Genomic DNA, 20,803 nt, shown 5'->3' with positions numbered 1-20,803 from the left:
CCAAAATACGCACTGAGATCTGGCAGGAGCTGGTTTCGAGAAGACGCCTGTATGGCGGGCCGTGGGAGCCTACGTGCTCCGTGGGAGCAGCTTGTGGCATAGGATGGGTAGGCCCCAATGGCTGCTGTATGGACTGCGTGGTTCGGGGCACCCGCTTGGGAGGGCTTGAACCGATGCTCAACGGTGTGCTCGCTGCGTTGGAACGGGTGAGCCCTGCCGGCCGATGGAGGAGCAGCGTGATTGTGGACCTGACCAGGAGGACCCAAGTTGCCTTGACATGAGCAGCTTACGGAGTCGGCGTACAGGCCCTACTGGCCATCAGCCCCTGCTAATCAGAGGACAGAGGGCGGGCATCTGGCCGAGAGGGCCCATGAAGCCTCCGTCTGGAGATCAAGACTCCGGACATCGGACGAGTGGATCCTATCGGCTTGGCAGATAAAAAGAGTTTGGGTGGTCCGACAAGGAGGACTCTCATGACATCTGACGGGAGATCAAGACTCACGGCATCGGATGGATGAGCCTAACTTGTGGGCAGCAAGTATAGGAGCCCAGCCGGGAGAACTCTCGCCGACATTTGACCCGAGATCAAGACTCACTGCATCGAACGGGTAAGCCTCGCCAGGCAGGGGAAAAGATGTAAGGTTTAGTTGAGAGGGTTCGGACAGTGTTCGGCGGGGGGGATGAGACCCGTGGTGTCAGACGGCTGGGACTCGCTGCCCGTCGGACGGAAAGGTAAGGTTGGGTGGCCAGGATACTCTCACCGACGCCCGACGGGAGATCAAGACTCACTGTGTCGAATAGGTAAGTCTCACCGACCATAGGATGGAAAAGGTAAGGTTGTCTGGCCGGGAGGCTCTCGCTGGCATCCGTCGGGAGATCAAGACTCACTGTGTCGAATAGGTAAGTCTCACCGACCATAGGATGGAAAAGGTAAGGTTGTCTGGCCGGGAGGCTCTCGCTGGCATCCGTCGGGAGATCAAGACTCACTGTGTCAAACAGGTAAGATATAAAGGTAAAGTTGTGTGGTCGGGAGGCTCTCGCGGCATCCGACAGGAGATCAATACTCGCTGCATCGGATGGTTAAGCCTCGCTGGTAGGCAGACTGAAAAGCCAAGATTGCTTGACCGGACGGCTGTTGAAGCGTTCAACGGGGGTTCAATACTCACGGCACAAGCGGGTAAGTCGCTGGTGGTCAGACGGAAAAGGCAAGGTTTGCTCAACCGGGAGGCTCTCGCCGGCATCCGATGGGAGATCAAGACTCACGGCATCGGACAGGTAAGCCTCGCCGAACGCAAGACAGAAGGGTAAATTTGTGTGGTCGGGAAGCTTTCACAGCATCCAACGGGAGTTCAATACTCACTGCATTGGATGGTTAAGCCTCGCCGATAGACTGACTGAAAGGCCAAGATTTGTCTGGCCGAAGGCTGTTGTAGCGTTCGACGAGAGTTCAATACTCACAGCATGAGTGGGTAAGCATAACCGGTAGTTGAAAGAAAAACATATTCAGAACGCTCTTGCCACGTACGACGGGAGTTCAATACTCGCAGCATCGGACGGATAAGCTTTGCTGGTAGTCGGACAGAAAAAGGCAAGATTTGCTTGACCGGGAGGCTCTCGCAGCATCCGGCGGGAGTTCAATACTCACTGCATCGGATGGTTAAGCCTCGCCGGTAGACGGACCGAAAGGCCAAGATTTGCTTGGGAAAGGTAAGGGATGGGAGGACCGTAGGAAAAAAAGGTATGATTGCTGGGCTGGGAGGCTTTTGCGGCATCTGACAGGAGATCAAGACTCACGGCAGCAGACGGGTAAGCCTCACCGGTAGTTGAAAAGAAACATATTCACTCAACCGGGAAGGCTTATGCAGCATCTGACGGGGGCTCCGCACTTGCGGCATCGGACGTGTAAGCTTTGCCAGTGGTCAGACGGAAAAGCGAGGTTTGCTCGACCGGGAAGCTCTTGCGGCATCTGACGAGAGTTCACTACTCACGGAGTCGGATGGGTGAGTCTCGCCAGTAGTCGACAGAGAAATGTATTGCTCCACCGGGAGTGCTCTTGCAGCATCTGACAGGGAGTTCAATACTCAGGATAATTTCAGTCGTCTAAAAGGGGTAGATGCTATGATGATTACTTGCATGATTGTAAGACAAATCCAATAAGCTGTTTCTGATAACGCGTCCGAAAATCTTGGTGCTGTTTGCATCCGAAAGTTAAGCGTAAGAGGAAATAGAATTTGCTGTGGTAGCGTACCCCAAATAAGTGCCATGAATCTGGATGGATAGGCATGGCTTTGGAAGCTGAGGTGATGTCAACTTTTGCCAGCCAGGTGCTAAGACCCATGATTTTATTATATCGATTGCATGATCAATAAGAGAGAATTTGTTGAGGGGAATCAAGGTGTTTATGCTTGAAACGGATAGTTATGCGGCGCTGACAGATTGATTAGAAGGTGTTTCTTACCCCAGAATTTGCCTAGCAGCCACTCCAATGGGCTAATACAGAGACAGCGGTCATCGAAAAGCCTGATCATGAACCCTCGTTTAATTTGCGCCTATAGGGGAAAAGCTGAACAGATTATTTCAGTGAAATGGCTGAACGTAATGAAGGACTCAGAAAAATGGCCACATACGATAATTTACGATTGTTGCGGCATTTCTGTCGTAAAGAAATGGCCAAATATTAAAGATTAAGTGGACATTTGAATTAAATGTTAAGCCGAACGAGGATTAGATCGCACGGTGACATGTAAACGATTGTTGGGCCATTGGAGTTGGAGACCTGCGCGGGACGGATTTTTCAGTCCCGCTCCCGCAAGATTCTGTACCGCGCCCGCCGCTCCCGCCGAAAAATATCCTATCTGGTCCCGCTCCTGCCGTGACAGTCATGTTTTGTCCCGCTCCCGCCCGCAAAAGAGCGTATAAAAGTAATCTCTAATGATTTTTTTATGTACATCGAAGAAATTAAAAATTTTCTGTAACATCTCCTAAACTCCACAACATCCCAGCATAAATGCTCCCGATAAAATATTTGTTATTTAGGCTAAGCATCAACATTCAAAAACCTCTGTTATTTTTAACAGAAAAGCAAGCATGGGCTGATGCCAGCATGGTTAGGCATGGCAAAATGCGAGCAGCGCTTCCTTTATTATCACTAAAAGCTGACATCTCAGTTCATCGCGATCTCATTAAGCTCGGTTATAACACAATGAATCTTTCACAATGTCTACACTTCGTGTATTAAAATGAGACGATTCATGAGCACGCAATTTCAGCACTGTGGTGAGTCACCTCTGACGGGCCATTGCATTCCAGAAGTCAACAGCTGAGTCTGTGATTGGCTACATTCACAACCCTTTAAACACGTGTAATAAATAGAAACTCTGCCTAGCTTTCGCATGTTAATCATTTTAATGTTAATATTAGTTGTTCCTTTTGCTTTTGTGCAACGTATAAATAACAATTTATATTTTTTAGACATTTTATGTTTAGATCATTTCAATTTTGCAGAAGTCTCGCGAATAATTTTATTCTCCCGCATCCTGCACACACACAAGTATCTTCCTGCCCGCACCCGCCCATCAAGAGTTGTCCCGCGCCGCACCCTGTTGCGTTGGGTCCTGCGGTACTCCCGCGGGAGTGCAGGTCTCTAATTGGAGCCCTCTGTAGGCTTTTGATGTAATGCATATGTACATTATATCGTTTAATACATTATATTAAGTTTGACAGAACCATATTTTACTTACTTTTGATACTTTATACAAACGATTATTATGGCCTATTGGGAAACTGATAGAATCGTTAGAGAAAAAAAAAAAAAGAGTATACGAAAGAGATTTGTGGGTCTGTGTTGCGAGCGGAGGCAGCCTCGCGCTTGCTTCGCCTGCTGTAGCTGTAGGCCACAGGAAGGGAGTCCGGAAAAACTTGTGTAGCCTGCTCTGCTAGCGGAGGTAGCCTCACACTAGTGTCTGCCACGGGAGCTGGAGGCCGCTGAAAAGGACAAAAGGGGTTATTAGTAGCGGGAGGAAAAAGACTGAGATGTGTGGGCCTGTGTTGCAAGCAGAGGCAGCCTCGGGCTTGCTTCTGCTGCTGTAGGCCACGGAAAAATGGTTTGAGACTTTTAGCTGGACATGCTGGAATGTCCAGGTAGCCTGCAGTGTTGCCGATTTAGTCATTTTGTTGTACTACCCTAGCAACTTGTTTTTCAAGCAACTAGCAACAAATGTAGGGATTTTATAAACATTTGGCAACCTTCAAAAAGTGGTAAAGTTATAAAAGGCTTTTTTTTTTTTAAGTCACCCAAGGAAGAAAAATATTGAAACAGCTAGCCAGCCAAGCGGCACATCGGCTGGTAACACTTTGGGAGAGGTGCCTAGCAGTGCACACTTCACATATGAATTAAGTTGCAGTTTGCAATTGTTTAATAATTGTTTATTTATACACCTTAATTTTTTGGTTTGTACCTATGATTGTTAATCATTTACTGTTGGTCCACTGTGATCAACAGTGAAACTTTCCTCTTCCACTGTTGGTTTTATCCACAAAACGAAAATTAATCTTATCCATCTTATCTATCCATTTATTGAAATGCAAGGTGTAAATTAATTACAGGTAAAAATGCTGGTGAAAAATAAGGAAAGCTTGAGTAATTCCAGTTGTGTATCCTAAGCACTTTGCGTCATGGTTAAGTAATGACATGAACATCCAATGATGTCGCGACGTCTTTTAACAACTTATAGCAACAAATTACCTGCCTTTAGCAATTTTACCTGAAAATTACTTGTCAACACTGGTAGTCTGCGCCGCTAGGGGAGGCCGCCTCGCGCTAGCATCTGGAAACAGAAGCTAGAGGCCCGGCTGCATGAGGAAGCGAGTGAGGCTTTGCTGTGGTAAGAACCGGGGCGCGGCCCAGGCTCGTTGAAGGCCTGCGGCTGCGACCCGACGCTCGCGGAGAATGAATGAATGAATCAGAGTTTGCCTCAGCCTTAAAAATGATCCAGTTTCTGATCGGAGGAATTGTTGGTGATAAGAGGATGGAAGTGACGCCGGTGGATGCGAGGTTACCCTTGTGAAAAAGAAGTGTGCTTAATTGCAGTAAACGTCTACTTTTTGTGTACTTTAATTATTAAAAGTATACTTTTTAAAAAGTGCACTTGCAGATAATATAATATAATCTAAATTAAAGGCCACTTAAGTGTACTTAAAGAGAGTACACTTTAATGACAATAGGTCTTAACATACGTAAGTGCACTTTTTAAAAATGCACTTTATAATAATGTCTAATTAAGTATTACTTAAACATACATTTTACATAATTATGATTTTATTGTGCTTTAAATAAGTACACTTATTTTTATATATTTATCAATATACTAAAGCACATGTAAAATAATTGATTTTAATTTCAACTTAAGTGTGTTTTCAAAATGACATTTGTTAATGTATTTTAAATGTATTTAGTCTATAATATATACTATGTGTATTAATGCACTTTCATTTATTTTTCTTCTAAACTTAAATACACTTTCTTATACAGTATCCTCCAATAAAACTTATTGTTGAAATTTTCATCACCAGCTCTTGCGCTATTAACTCTATGAAGTTTAATTTTCAACATAATATTTGATACAGTGTCATTTATGAGAGTACTGTATTTGTATGTAATATTACTGTACTTTACATCTGTGCACAGAATACTTTCTATATCATTACGTTGTTCTTACTTAAACACACATTTAATTGCATTAATTGCAAGCAAAAGTTTAACAGATCTAAACAAAATTAATTTGCATTCAAATATGTTTGATTTTAATTAGACTAGGCTACACTGTAAAAAATGACTGACTTTTAGTTAGGTGAATGAGTCATGAATGAGTCTAACAATAGTCTTTGGTCTAACTACACAATGAATTAGGACAACTTGAACTCGAACAGAAATGACAAGCCTGAAATAACATGTAACCACGCACAAAGTATCTCTCTTGTTTTATGCGCATGCGCCAAAAATACTACGTCATGATGGCTCGCTACTTCAGCAGAGTTTGAAAAATGCACTGCATGTTTCTGGACTCGCGACGCGCGAGGGTAGAGGGAGCTTCGCTGATCAACCGATAACAGAGGAGCGGCGCGTTTGGATGATTACAGATGAGACTATGTACTGCAGAAAATGAATCAAGTATATCTTGATATAAGCTTTCTTTATTCTTAATTTAGTTTTACCATTCCTGTGACTTTCACACCCGTTAGTTCTTGCTATATGGACCCGGGAGGGGAATTAATCGTGTCCTATAATTTATCTATGAATGCATTCTGATATGGGAATGTTATCGCATGTGTGGACCAAGAAATTTGACTGCTGAAAATACAATAAAGTATTTTAACTAAATGATTTAAAATTCAATTTAACGCTACTGAACAAAATTTAAAGATCTGATCTTGTAATATTTAATGTATATAATATTATAATCAACAGTAATATTCAAAATATCAGCCACCTCTAGAAATAATGCACATGTTGTTGTTGTTGTTGTGTGTGTGTGCGGGTGTGTGTGTGTGTTCATGTGTATGTGGTTTATGAGGGCACAAATTTGTATAATGACATGGGTATGACAGAGGTATTACAATATGAAGGTGGTTTATGAGGACACTGCCTATGTCCCTGTAATTCAAAAGGCTTAAAAAACATACTAAATGGTGTTTTTTTGAAAATCTAAAAATGCACAAAGTCTCCTGTGAGGGCTAAGTTTAGGTGTAGGGTTGGTGTAGGGCAATATCACACACAGTTTGTTCAGTATAAAAACCATTACGCCTATGGAGAGTCCCCATAAACCACAAAAACCAACATGTGTGTGTGTGTGTGTGTGTGTGTGTGTGTGTTTTGCATTTGAAGAGCGAGATGTTTCATTACTGGTTGTGTTTGTAATATGTAATATTTTTGTAGGTATATGGAGTTATTAATTTTGCAGGATCAGTACAGATATGTTACTGGAGATACAGTAACATACTGTATCATACAGTAACATACGGCTACTGGGCATGCACATTTACATATTTTCCGAGCCAACAATATAATTGGAAACCTATGAAAATGGTTTTTAAAAAGGTACATAGCGCCACAGTTTCATCACTTTGGAGTGTCGCAGTGACCGTCTTTTTGCAGTAAAGGACCTGTCATAGTTTAATGAGAGGGAAGATGGCATGAAGCGTCTCGGGGAGAGCTGCATTGAAAATAGATGAACGTACATGTGCATATACAGCTCCTGATTGGGGCTAAGTTCACGGGATTTTGTCCACAGAATGATAAGAGCGCACATTCCAACATATTTTATTATTTAACACTCAGTATTTAACATAAGCGCTACAAGCCATACAGCTCCGGACATGGACATGACAGATTTTCTGGTACGCAAGACAAGTACTTTAAAGAAATACCTTAGCTTATTACCGTTACCGTGGCAGCCAACAACAGCACAGCTTAACCCTTCACACATTTTTAGATTTAGTTATATTGAAAGTTTCAATTCAGTAAATTTTTTTACCCGTTTTAACATGTATTTCTATGGACACAGGCTGTAGCTGTCGGGCAAGATGGTGGATAGCAGCGGTGGCACATAATATCCGTGTTCTGATTGGTCAGACCGCCTGTCAGTCAAGCTCTTTGCGAACGGTCAATTGGGGGGTTGAACTCGGCACTCAAGCCGAGCCTCGGGTTCAAGTCTCCATTAAGGACAGCAAGCCAAGTTTGTTTCCCATTAACCATCAGGAATGGATGGGCAGGCGAACTTGTGAAAAGTAATTTATGGTAAATCAGTAACTGTGGAGCATTCTATTTGTGATTGTCTAAAAAGAATCTGTTCATAAATGTAATTCACTCAGGAACTGGATTTATCATTTCACTTAAAGTTTTTGATTCACTAAAAAGAATCGGCTTATTGGAGTCATTCATTTGGGAATTACTAGAAATGTTTTTGCTCTATATTTCTGATTTACTAAAAAGAACCAGCTTATTTGTCCGGGAACTGGACAATACTGGATACATTGTCAAGTCAACGTTATTTGTTTAGCGCTTTTTACAATGCAGATTGTGTCAAAGCAGCTTTACAGTATTAAACGGGGAAATAGTGTGCTGTTCTCCTCTGGCCAGGCAAGACCAGCAGTTCAATTCTAGGTTGCAACAAAGTCAGATTGTGCAGAGGACTCATCTTGTATATTTTGTATTGTATTTTGATTCACTAAAAAAAGAACTTAAAAAGATTAATTTACTGATGACACCGCCTGCACGGAATGCTTCCGATTCACTATAGAGAACTGGGAATTAGATAGAATTAGTCATCCTATATAATTGTGATTCACTTGGGGGGAAAAAAGAATCTTACAGATATCCTGTATATTTTTTGAAAAAAGATACAGCTTGTAAGGGTCAATTGTCCGGGAATTTAACTACAACGGGCTTTTTGCATATTTTTGGTTTATTAAAAAAGAATCAGCTCATAGGAGTCATTCGTTTGGGAACTTGACAGAATTAATCTGTTTTAGTGAAAGACAATTCAGGAAACAGACAACAATTGACATTGTATATTGTTATATACCGTTGTATATTTTTGATCCAATAAAGGGAACTGGCTCAGACCATTCATTTATATTTATATTTCCATTTATTCATATATTTATCCAAATACTGTATAATTCTGAGTATTGATGTATTGACATTAACAGTAAGATTTTATGAAATGCCTATGGATTTGTATATTACTTTTACTGTCACTCAAACCCCTGCAAGAATATTTACTTTTAGTGACACAAGCCTATAATACATTTTTACACACAAACACTCACACTCACACCCACACACACACACAACTGCACATCCACACACTAATACACGAGACAAATCCCAGGGCCAAAATCCAAAGATCAAAACATGCCGGACGTCTTCATATCTGCAAGTTTCAGCCACATTTTCCCTGTGCTCCATTTTATTGGCTTTCTTCCTGTAATGATGAGGCTTATTTTGCAACAGTTGCGGGTGGTGTAATTTCCTGCGGTGGTGTATGTGTGTGTGTGTGTGTGTGTGTGTGTGATGGTCAGGGGAATTAGAGTCAGGGAGGATTAAGAGACTGAAAGTGATGAAGAGTGTGAGGGGGAGACGGACTGCTAGGCAGCAGTGCTTAAAGGAGGTCCCATCACTGTCAGGAAGGAAAGAGGGCGGGCGGCAGGAAAGAGTCTTTACCTCACTCCACTACACACCAACTACCTAAACCCCCACAACTACAACACATCAGCATACACAACCTCATACCCACACACACATATACACACACATCTGACTAACTCCCCATTATAGGCTTGAGGATAATCTACATGACTGCAGCTGTTTGGCTGACAAATACCTCCTATGACTGATCCCCCTCCATAAAGAAATCCCCTCCCAACACCCCGCTCGAATATCTCACAGGCTTTATTTGCTCTTAATGAACGTGTGTGTGAAGAAGGAGATGATTTAATGACGTAGCTTCGTTTGAGATCCAATGCAGTTCCAGAAAAACAAGGCATAAAAGAGCTTCGGCCATGTGACGTCACAATCTTTTCCTCCCCCAGAGTCTCCTCAGTTTCTGACTCAGTCCTCTCTATCCTTTGACTCTCGCTTCCTGTCTCGATTTCTCCGTCTCTCGCTATCTTGCTGTCGGTGACAGGGGCTCATGCGGTGCTCAGTAGGATGTTGAGAGATGGCGATGCTGCCTGTCACAGCTCTGCTGTGGCCACAGATGAGTGTGTGGCGTGCTGCCCCCCTGTGAGCATGTCACATTCACGTGACCACACACACACAAACACCATTCTTGTCGATGTACAAATGACTGCAGTCTCTAAGCAGCATGTGGGGGATGGGGAGGGATGGATTCCAAGTGGGTGTGCCTGTGTGTGAGTTTGTGTGTGTGTTTGGTCATGTGCTGCAAAATGAAAGAATACACGCTTCGGCTTATGTTGGAGGATATACGTTGAGAAAAGAAAGAGAAGAGAGGAGCAAAAAGGAAATGAGTTGAGATTAAAAGGAGAGGTGACGAGATGCTATGAAAGGGAGAGAGGAGAAGAGATGAGAAGAGATGAGAAGATGTGGTAAGGACGAACAAAAGAGAGGAGATAATATGAGATGAAAAAGAGACGAGGAGAAGAATGACCAGATGACAGGAGAACAGAAGAGGAGAGAAGGGATAAAACAAGAAAAGAAGATGGGGAAATGAGGAGGAGCTCAAAAGAGATGACATGAGATGAGATAAGATGAGACGAGATGTGTCTACATGAGAGAGAGAAGAACAAAATGAACAACATGAAATGAGATGAGAGGAGAAGAGATGAGATGAGACGAGAAGCTGCAGTACCATGGTCTGAAAGCAGGAGTGCAGTTGAGTGAGGAAGGGTGGTTTTCCTGCCAAGGCCAACACTCTCTTCTCCACCATAGTGCATTCAACATCATCATCCTGGATCACCACGTCCTTCTTCAGGATCTTTATGGCAAACAGCTCATCACCTCCCTTTCTCTCGGCCAACATCACCTAAGACAGACAAACAGAGAGAGAGAGTGTGTGAAGGTAGCAGGGATGTTCAGAGTTATGCAACCAAACACATAACTGAAGCATTTGAGCGAGCAAGCAGGAGGAAATGAGCAAAGCAACACTGTTTTCTCGCATGAACTTCGTTTATTAGCAGAAGATACACTGGCCTTTGACTGCAGGTCAATACAGCAGCGTTTACACTCATTCTCAGCATGTTTAGAGCATGTTAGGCCAGAGAACATACAGTAGCGGCAGTTGAGGCACAGATGATATACAAAGATGAAGAGAAATGACAGACAGAGGCTCTCTCACACATGTGAAGACAATAAGGAGCAGATTTGAGTGTGGCACAATGGCACGGTGAAGGAAATCTTGAGTGATGGGAAGGCAGATTTTAATTGTGTTCATTTTTAGGATTGAGCCTGAAGGCACATATACTAAAGAGAAGAGACAACCAGAGAGAGAGGGATGGAAGAAAAAGAGGGAGAAATTTTAAAGAGTAGAGAGTCAAAGAGCAATAGAAATTAAGGAAGATTAAATAAATAAAAAAAGAGATTAATATCATAAACATAAAAAAGTATAAACATTTTAATTTAAATTCATAAACATTTTAATATAAATAAAATTGAACCTAGATACATTTTTATTACTCCACAATGAGCAAGAGAGAAAAAAAATGTTACATGGTAAATAAAACTCGACAGATAGATAACATTAAAACAATCAGAACAGAATAAAAGTCAAATTAAATGCACTAACATCACTAAATATAAATAATGCCAATTAACATAAATACTAAAACTAAAGCTAAGCTACAATGTAATACTGTGTGTATTGTAATCTAATATTGAGACGTCTGGTAAAACATCTGTTACAATATAAACATAGCTGAAATATAGATGACCTAGACAAAATAAATCAAACACTGATCTCAATCAATACCACATTAAAAGGAAAACAAATAAAAGCTTTCAGAGCAACAACATTTCATGCTTTGAGTTTCGCGCTGTGGTGCCTGACTTAATACAGTACATTACATCAAATGAAGTACATTTTTTTCAGTAGTGTAACCATTTTCAAAACTGTGTAGCTTTTCCAATAACAAGCTACTTTTTTCAACAAGTAGCAGTGTAGCACGACAAGGCAGTAAACAAGCATTAAAATATCCTAAAATATCCTCTCTCTCACATATGTAGCGCCAGAAAATCTGATTCTTTGCAGAGAATCTGTCCATGTAAAAAAAAACAATTCAAAAAAATTATTTACCAATTTGAGTGGCATTTTAAAGTTTTTTTAGATACAGCAGTTTGATGTTTTTCAGATTGTGGAAAGAGTATCTTGACTGTAGCATAACTATTTATGTGTATCTTGTAGTTTGGAAAGCTACAGATTCAAATTAGCTCCCCAACACTGTTATGCATGTGTGTGATGAATTTAAACCCTAATATGCCTATCTAATATGCCTGACACAGCCACAGCACTTCTTGTCACTAAACCAATAGCGCTTCATCAGTGTGTGAAAGCATCTCTCAAATACCTTCCCTCATTCTGCGTCAAGGTCACATAGAGAAAAACCTGACAGAGGAAAAGTAATGCTTGAAGAAACTTTACGGACAGTCTGGCTCTGCCTTTTAGCTCTCTCTTGAAAATAAATGCACATATTGAAATGAGCAGAGTTATTTCAGTGTAAAGGCAGCCCCAGATGGACACCTTGTGACTGGCGATGGGAAAAGAGAAGCGATACACTTCAACATTACAGAGGACACCATCTGCTCCTCACAGGCTCTACACACACACACACTACTCTGGCAGCATAGCAAGCAGGTCATATCCATTCCAACGCATTTATTACCGCTGCATACCTGTTTAGAAAAACGCACGTCAAACAAAAGGTACACGACTGCACACAGTGCTCCAAAGTCTCAAGGACATTGTCAGCTAGTGCAGCCGCACAAAAGTATCTGCTGGGCCCTGGATGAGAACTGCTCCAGGATCAGCATATTCAAGGACAGAATCTGATCAATGATCATGTCTCCAACTGTGAGATCTGCATCAAACCCATAATCACACAACTGGACATGTGAAAGTGCACATCTGTCAGCTTTTGAAGCTCCCTCTGCTAAAGGCTCAGCATCATGGAATCTACAGTGTTTTTGACAAAGTGCCGCCAGTCCCCTATTTACTCTTCTAAAAGATTTTTTTAATGGGCATCTTTGTCTTTATTCCAGTAAAAGTATCTCAACATTGTTAAAGGAATACTTCACTCAAAAATGACAATTTTATGAACATTTTGTCTTTCCAAACCAGTATAAGTTTCTTTTTTTATGCTGAACACAAAATAAGATATTTTGAAGAATGCTGGTAATCAAACAGTTGTTGGTCTACGTTGACTTCCATAGTATGGAAAAAAAATACTATGGCAGTCAATGGGGACCAACAGCTGTTTGATTACCAGCATTCTTCAAAATATCTTATTTTATATAAAACATAAGAAAGACACTCGTACATGTTTGGAATGACATGAGAGTGAATAAGGATGACAAAATTTTCATTTTTCGGTGAGCTATTTAAAAACAAGACAAATACCTGAGAAGCAAAATTGTGTAAGATACTATGACTTGATTTAAATGTATAGTTCACCCAAAAATGAAAATGCTGTCATTGTTTACTCACCTTCCATTTGTTCCATACCTGTATGAGTTTCTTTCTTCTGTTGAACACAAGATACTTTGAAGAAGAGTAACTATTGACTTCCACAGTATTTTCTTCCACAATATGGAAGTCAACAGTTTGGATACCAACAATCTTCAAAATATCTTCTTTGTTCAACAGAAGAAAGAAACTCATATAGTTTTGGAACAACTTGAGGGCGAGTAAAGAAATTGTCATTTTTTAGGTGAACTATCCCTTTAAATTTAATTTTCCTTAGTCATTAATTGACAAAATTATATTTTTTTAAAGTGTCAATGTTACATAAGTAACAAGATCAAGTAATGACATTTTGATTCAACAATACAACCTCAAAAATTCACAATGTTATCAATAAACACGCATTCAGAAAAAATATTTTCATTTCATGATGACTTTAAACCTTACTTTTTTATCCTTAAAGAAAACTTTACATTTTATCCTTTAAAAATAAATCTGCCAATTGTATAGCTTGTGACAATAAATAAATAAATAAAGCCTTTTCTTAAAGGTTTCTTGCTCATTTTCAACCAAACAATTGAAAAAATCACTGACGGTTCAGAGAGTCAGTAGAAAAAAAATGCATATTATAATATATATATATATATATATATATTTTTTTTTTTTTTTTTAAATCAGACGCCACGGCTCATGCTATGCTTATAGTTGCATACAACAACCACTTCTGTTTAGTTGCAGTCTGGAGCACCGGAATGAGGTAAGAAAACGAGCTTTATCATATCTTTTTATCCAAAAACAATTTTAATGTTCTGCAGATTTTTACTGGAAAACAATCACAATTTTTTTCAGACTGCAGGTTCCGGCTGACTTCAGCACTGACTTTGCTATCTGATCACGAGTCTATGAGTCTATGCAGAGAACCTCAGAGTCACGTACAGACATCTGTGTATGGCATTTGGTCGAGAACGAAGGTGCAGCAGCGAACTGGACAGATCAGTCCGTCAGATGCAACAGTGAGCCTGACATTTCGTTTGTCATGATGTGGACGACATCAAACAGTCTCAGCTAATGATGCTGACAGAGGTCTAGCACTGCACCTCAACATATCAATATCATTTTAAAATCCTGTTGCCATAGCAACTGGCAGCAGCTGGAACATGAGCCCACTCACCCTCCTATTTCCCCTCTCGCTGTCTATTAGCCTGTGTTTCCGGTAATCTTAGTTGTTTAGAGTGACCTCACAGCTCGAGATTACCTGCTGCTCGAAACACCAGTGAGCCAACCTGAGACACACAGAGAGAGAGACACACAGAACGAAAGAAGACGGCGAGAGTTACCTTTCCAAAGCTACCCTTGCCCAACACCATGAGAAGATTGAAGTCGGACAGTTTCATGCGGTCCCGGTTGCCATTGCTGTCGAATTTGGAGATGGCGTTGGAGGAAGAGCCGCCTGTTTTGCTGGGACCAATTTTAGCTCTCTGTTGGGAAAGAGCAAAAAGAAACAATAAGCTTGTGTTAGAGTGGGGTCAGAGACAACAGAGGCACACACGTTTGTTTTTCTTGCACGGTGGTGACTTTCATTTGACTTTTATTGTTTTTATACTGAGCTAATGATATTTTCTTTCCCCTACTTCTAAAACCAAAATCACAGACACCTACACTCTCAGAGAAAAAAGGTACAGAAGCTGTCGCTGGGGCAGTACCCTTTTAAAAAGCACTAATATGTACCATTTAGGTACTAATATGTACGTTACATACTAACATGCATATTTAGAGTACTAATATGCATCCTTTTAAGGGTAAATGAGGTACAAAGGTGTACCTTTTGAAAGGGTACTGCCCCACGGGCAATGTAGGGACACACTAATATTAAAGGTGCCATAGATGATTGTCTTCAGAAACATTTTTTTTATTCTGGTTGAAAGTCTCTTCACATCCCGATAGTAATCATTAAGTTAAGTGGTCTAAATGTATTTATCTGTATTTAAATATTCTGTGGAAGGTGTAGGACCAAGAAATGTTCGTCCAATCAAAAGCTCGGTCCGAGCGTTTTAATTGTCTTTCCTACCTTCATGGCAACATATGTATTTGCATACTTCTGCGCACCCTGTTCGCGCAGACGCCATACATCATCAGCGCGTTCACGTACGCTATGCAGTCAGAGCGAGAATGGCAGGCAAACATCAACAACCCAATCTTCCTTCCTGGTATTGTACTTTTACTAACTGTGCTATAAAGTTTTCTCACCGGTGAATGACACATGGGCTGTGTCCAAATTCAGGGTCTGCATCCTCCTTAGGATCCTTCCTACCCGGTTGAAGGAGGAGGGATCCTCCGACGTCCGCAAAACCCGGAAGTCGGTGTTTGTGAATTTGGACAGCCTACCCTTCTTTCAGTTCCCTCCCTTACCCGTTGCTCGTATCCTGTCGCCTAGCAACCGTGACAGCGCCAAGCAAGAAGCGGGAAAATGGACAAACAAAGAGTTATTCTCCTCATTTTAATTCTTTTGGAAGAAATAAAGCAATTAAATAAATTAAATACTTTCTTTGCTCGTTGTCGGAGAGTTTTTTATATCAGACTACAAGACAGTCACATCCAGGTAAGCCATTATAGCCTATTTTTATTTGTTTTTAAGTATTCTACTAATTTCTCCTACAAATTCATTGAGCCGAAGCATAAACTTTAGCTTGTTTTGTCAGAGAAACTCCTCTCCCACTCCGCTACCGCTCGCTTCGTCCGCCATTACGCTCTGCCGAAAAGAATTATGGGATAGGTAGGACGGGAAAGGATCCACCACACCCATCCTTCCAATTCGGGGAAAAGGAGGACGTATTTGTGGGCCGCATTTGAAGGATCCTACGAATTTGGACAGCCTTCGTCGTGGCGCTGTGACGTAACATCCTTCAAATGAGTACTCCGAAGGATGCAGACCCTGAATTTGGACACAGCCATGATGTAGCCCAGCGGTTCCCAATTCCAGTCCTCGCGCCCCCCGCTCTGCATATTTTGCATGTCTCGCTTAGTTAACACACCTGATTTACATAACCAGCTCGTTAGAAGAGAGCTACGTGCATGAACTGTATTCCGTTTAACATGCTCCCTACACAGTGTTCATTGCTCCCTACTCCCTGAGCAGGGAAATCCGTTGAAGTTTATTCCACTTCGGAAGTTTATTTCACTGCGCAGCGTCTTCAAACACAGATGAAACTTACTAGAGAAGTGTGACATAATATACCTCTGTAAATAAATACAACTTAAATTCACATCTCGCACACTTTAATGCCCTTTGTATGGAACATATACGCTCGCTTTGAACTGGAATCAAGCCGGAATATCTGGTGATGTCCACTTCGCAGGGCACTTATGACTTACGGTCGAACAGAACAACCTCGGATGTGAAAAGATATAGCCTACATATGAAATGTGCAGAGCGGGGAGGGCGGGAGGACTGTAATTGGAAACCGTTGATGCAGCCTATTGTAGAAATTGAATGTTGTCTCTGGTATTCTGCTCTTTTGAGTGTATGTGCGTTCAGGGGGCGTGGCTTTGGACGGCAATTGCAGGGAGGGTGGGACGTTCGCTTTCAGTGCAATCAGGTTAAAGTTAGCATTTTCCGCGATCTCCAACTGCACCTTTAAATTTCTGGCTTGCATTCTCTGCAATAAGCTGATTATTATTTTCATGTTATGGCTGTAAAATACTCTACTATATTGCCTGAATAAATAAACACATTAATAACTACTTAAGAGCAAGTAAATTTAGGCATCACAACTCTACAATATTCAGTTTGAGAAATTGATATTAATTCTGAGGTTTGTTAAAGATTGCATGTAACAATGTCATTAATAAATGTGTTTTCAAAAAACTATTAGTATTTTTACATTTCGATTACATTTACCTTTCAGTGAGCATTGCATGACAGTATCTAAATATAAAAACAGGGTAATGAGTATGTCATGACATATTTAAGATTGAACAATACAGATAAAAAAAAAAAACTGATATTACTTCTGATAACCATTTTAGTACTAGTACATTATTCATCCCTAGACTAAATATATTCATTTAAAATAAGAATAAAAAACATTGTTTATACGGTATGTATATCCAATATTGACAATACTGATGATAAATATATATATATATATATATATATATATATATATATATGATATTGGCTTACTGTGGTACACATACAGTCATGGCCAAAAATATCAGCACCCTTGGTAAATATGATCAAAGAAGGCTGTGAAAATTAATCTGCATTGTTAATCCTTTTGATCTTTTATTTAAAAAATTTACAAAAATCTAACCTTTCAGTGGATAATAAGTATTTAAACTGGGGGGTAATATCATTATGAAATAAATGTTTTTCTCAAATACACGTTGGACACAATTATTGGCACCCCTCAAACTTCTTATGAGTAAAATATCTCTGAAGTATATTCCCATTCATATTCACAATTTGAGCACTCCAGGGTGATTATGCAAATGAAATTATCCAGCCATGACTTCCTGTTTCACAGAAATATAAATATGAGGGAAAACAAAGCCCAAATTCCCTTAATCATCCATCACAATGAGAAAAACCAAAGAATATATTTCTGATGTGCAGCAAAAGATAATTGAGCTTCACAAATGAGTGGAGTGGCTTTAAGAAAAGATCTGGAGCAGTGAAAATCAGGGATTCTGGATGAAGGAATGGTCTCTGATTTCTTGTCAGGTGTTCTCTAACCTCATCAGGCATTATAGGAGAAAATTTAGATCTGTTAAATTGGCAAATGGAGGTTTCATAAAGTACTGAATAAAAGGGTGCCTCTAATTGTGTATTAGAGAAAAACATTTATTTCATAATATTTCCCCCCATTTTAAATTCTTATTCTCCAGTGAAAGGTTCGATTTTTGTGAATTTTTTAAATAAAAGATCAAAAGGATTAACAATGCAGATGTTGGCAAAAAAAAAAAAAAAATCCTGCACCAATTTCTACATAAAAGTCTGATCCACTGCAATGTCCAACTGTCCTGAGCGTGTTCACAACATCTGGCGCGTGGATAGTTGGACATTGCGGTGGATCAGAGGTAAAAAAAATGCTATAAATACTGTTCAGTTTCTTGCACAGACCGAATGTTTCGTGTCTTAAGACCTCAATGTATTGTCACGAGCCGCAGGGTTTAATTTGGTTTAGTCCGTGTATGTTTTTTTTTGACTCTCAAAGCCATGGGTCCCATTGACTGCCATTATATGACTGACAGACTGCAAAGGTTTGAGTTAAAAATCTTTGTTTGTGTTCTACTGAAGAAACAAAGTCACCAACATCTTGGATGCCCTGGGGGTAAGCAGATAAACATCAAATTTTCATTTTTGGGTGAACTATTCCTTTAACAAAACAGGAAAAGACCATTTAGACATATCACACATATATTATGGATCCATACAGAAACCAGCATTTTTAGATTTTCATTAAGACATTTACTGTTTATTAAAAGCTAAGCACAAACTCCAAGCCTTAATTTTTAAGTCACTTGTGAGACTTCAAAATTTTGCCATCTTGACTTCATATATGTACACTCTCTCAACATTTGAGAGAGTAGCAATGAGAAAAGACCAATGAAAGAGTGCAAGCTTACAGTGAGGTATTGGAAAGTGTGAGTAAATGCAAAAATAACAACTGCTCCATATGTCTCTCCAAGCACCATCACATCTATATTTCTAGTCTTTTTCTTATTTTCCTCCGATCGTTAGCTGGTCTCCACAATCTCATGTTTTACTATCCTAGTGGGGACATTTGGGCTTCATGATGTTGGGAAAACCTGGCCCACACACATACAGTACAAACGTAAGAATGAGCCACAACCTGACATGACTGACATCTTTTGTTTGTTTCTCTCTGTTGATGTTATTGAATTTCTTAAGCAGGTCTATTCATCACGTCGCTGCTAAATCTGTCAAAAAAATTATTCAGCAAACGCTGGGTAAACCTGTCACCTAGACTGCAGATGAAGCAATTTTTGGCTATTGTGTGCATGTGTGAAAAAGACAGCGTGTATTCGTAATACAAAGAGAGATATTAAATATGTCTTTGGCAGCATTTGTAAAACAGCCCTAAAGTGTTTGTTAGACACAGAGGAAGTGGGTGTGCGTCTGTTAAACTGTGGCGGTCTTTGTGTGTGTATCTCTCGCTCTCCCTGGGTGAACGTTTAGTTTCTGGCAAGGATCTCGCTGCCCAAGCTGGCATGCTACAGAATGACAGACGGCCTGTGTAAATGTCTGTGGTTCCTTCTGTATTAAGTGTGTGCAGTTACAGGGCACAGTCATTAGGCCCCGTCGGCTGCAGGCTGAGGGGAAGTGTACTGTCGAAGTTCACCAACTTTCTCCTTCACAGTCCACTGAGAACTGATCCATTATCTACAGCTGTGAGCCAATCACACCTACAGCAGCTTGGCAACAGGTCACACACACACACACACACACACACACACACACACACACACATACATACATACGGTCTCACACAAGTGCACTAAAAGCTTTTCTCATTCACAACACGTTTGCACAGCACTTCGGCTGACACACAAAACACAATAGTGCGTCAAAATTCCTCACTTACTTTGCTTTTTATGCACTACAGACACTGTTTTAACTTGGTATCTTGTTTTCCTACTCTAAATATATATATATATATATATATATATATATATATACACATACAGTCATGGTCAGAATTATTGGCACCCTTGGTAAATATGATCAAACAAGGCTGTGAAAATCTGCATTGTTAATCCTTTTGATCTTTTATTTAAAAAAAGTTAGAAAAATCTAACCTTTCATTGAATAATAAGAATTTAAAATGGGGGGAAATATCATTATGAAATAAATGTTTTTCTCTAATACGCATTGGCCACAATTAACGGCACCCTTTTATTCAATACTTTTTGAAACCTCCATTTGCCAGTTTAACAGATCTAAATTTTCTCCTATAATGCCTGATGAGGTTAGAGAACACCTGACAAGAAATCAGAGACCATTCCTTCATCCAGAATCACTCCAGATCCTTTAGATTCACAGCTCCATGACGGTGCTTCTTCTCTTCAGTTCATCTCACTTATTTTCTACAGGTTTCAGGTCAGAGGACTGGAATGGCCATAGCAGAAGCTTGGTTTTGTGCCCAGTGACCCATTTTGGTGTTGTTTTTGAGGTTTGTGTTATTATTATAGCCCCTACATCACCACATGTTGTTTGGGAGGATTTCAAGAAAAATTCTCCTAGCTCATCCAAAAACAAACTCCAGCATATTCAGTTATCAGACAGGACTGGCACTTCAAATGGGACTGGCTTCTGTGGTCAGATCAAACTAAAAAATTAGCTTTTTAGCAGCAAACACTCAAGATGGGTTTGGTGAACACAGGGATAAAAAGTACCCCATGTGTACAATGGAATATACTGCTGTATTTGTGATGTTGTGGGCCTATATTTCTGCTGGAGGTCCTGGACATCTTGTTCAGACACATGGCATCATGGATTCTATCAAATACCAACAGATAAAAAATCAATAAGTGACTGATTCTATTAGAAATCTTATAATGGTCCATGTTTGGATCTTCCAACCGTA

At 40.4% G+C, this 20,803-nt stretch overlaps 1 protein-coding gene across 1 annotated transcript in view; it reads right to left on the bottom strand.

Annotated features, from left to right (window-relative positions):
* Nucleotides 1-20,803, bottom strand: part of LOC306864234 (protein kinase C beta type) — a 168,815-nt gene that overhangs the window by 39,326 nt on the left and 108,686 nt on the right. The window contains exons 9-10 of the mRNA XM_079408086.1: nt 14,531-14,671; nt 10,371-10,544 (exon numbers count right to left, since the gene is read on the bottom strand). Of these exons, the coding sequence (XP_079264212.1) occupies nt 10,371-10,544; nt 14,531-14,671 (315 nt within the window). The remainder of the gene's footprint in view (nt 1-10,370; nt 10,545-14,530; nt 14,672-20,803) is intronic.

Source organism: Barbus barbus, assembly GCF_936440315.1.
Source record: "Barbus barbus genome assembly, chromosome: 4".
NCBI lineage: Eukaryota > Metazoa > Chordata > Actinopteri > Cypriniformes > Cyprinidae > Barbus > Barbus barbus.
Note: the sequence above shows the minus strand (reverse complement) of the source record. Positions and strands in the feature narration are given on the sequence as shown.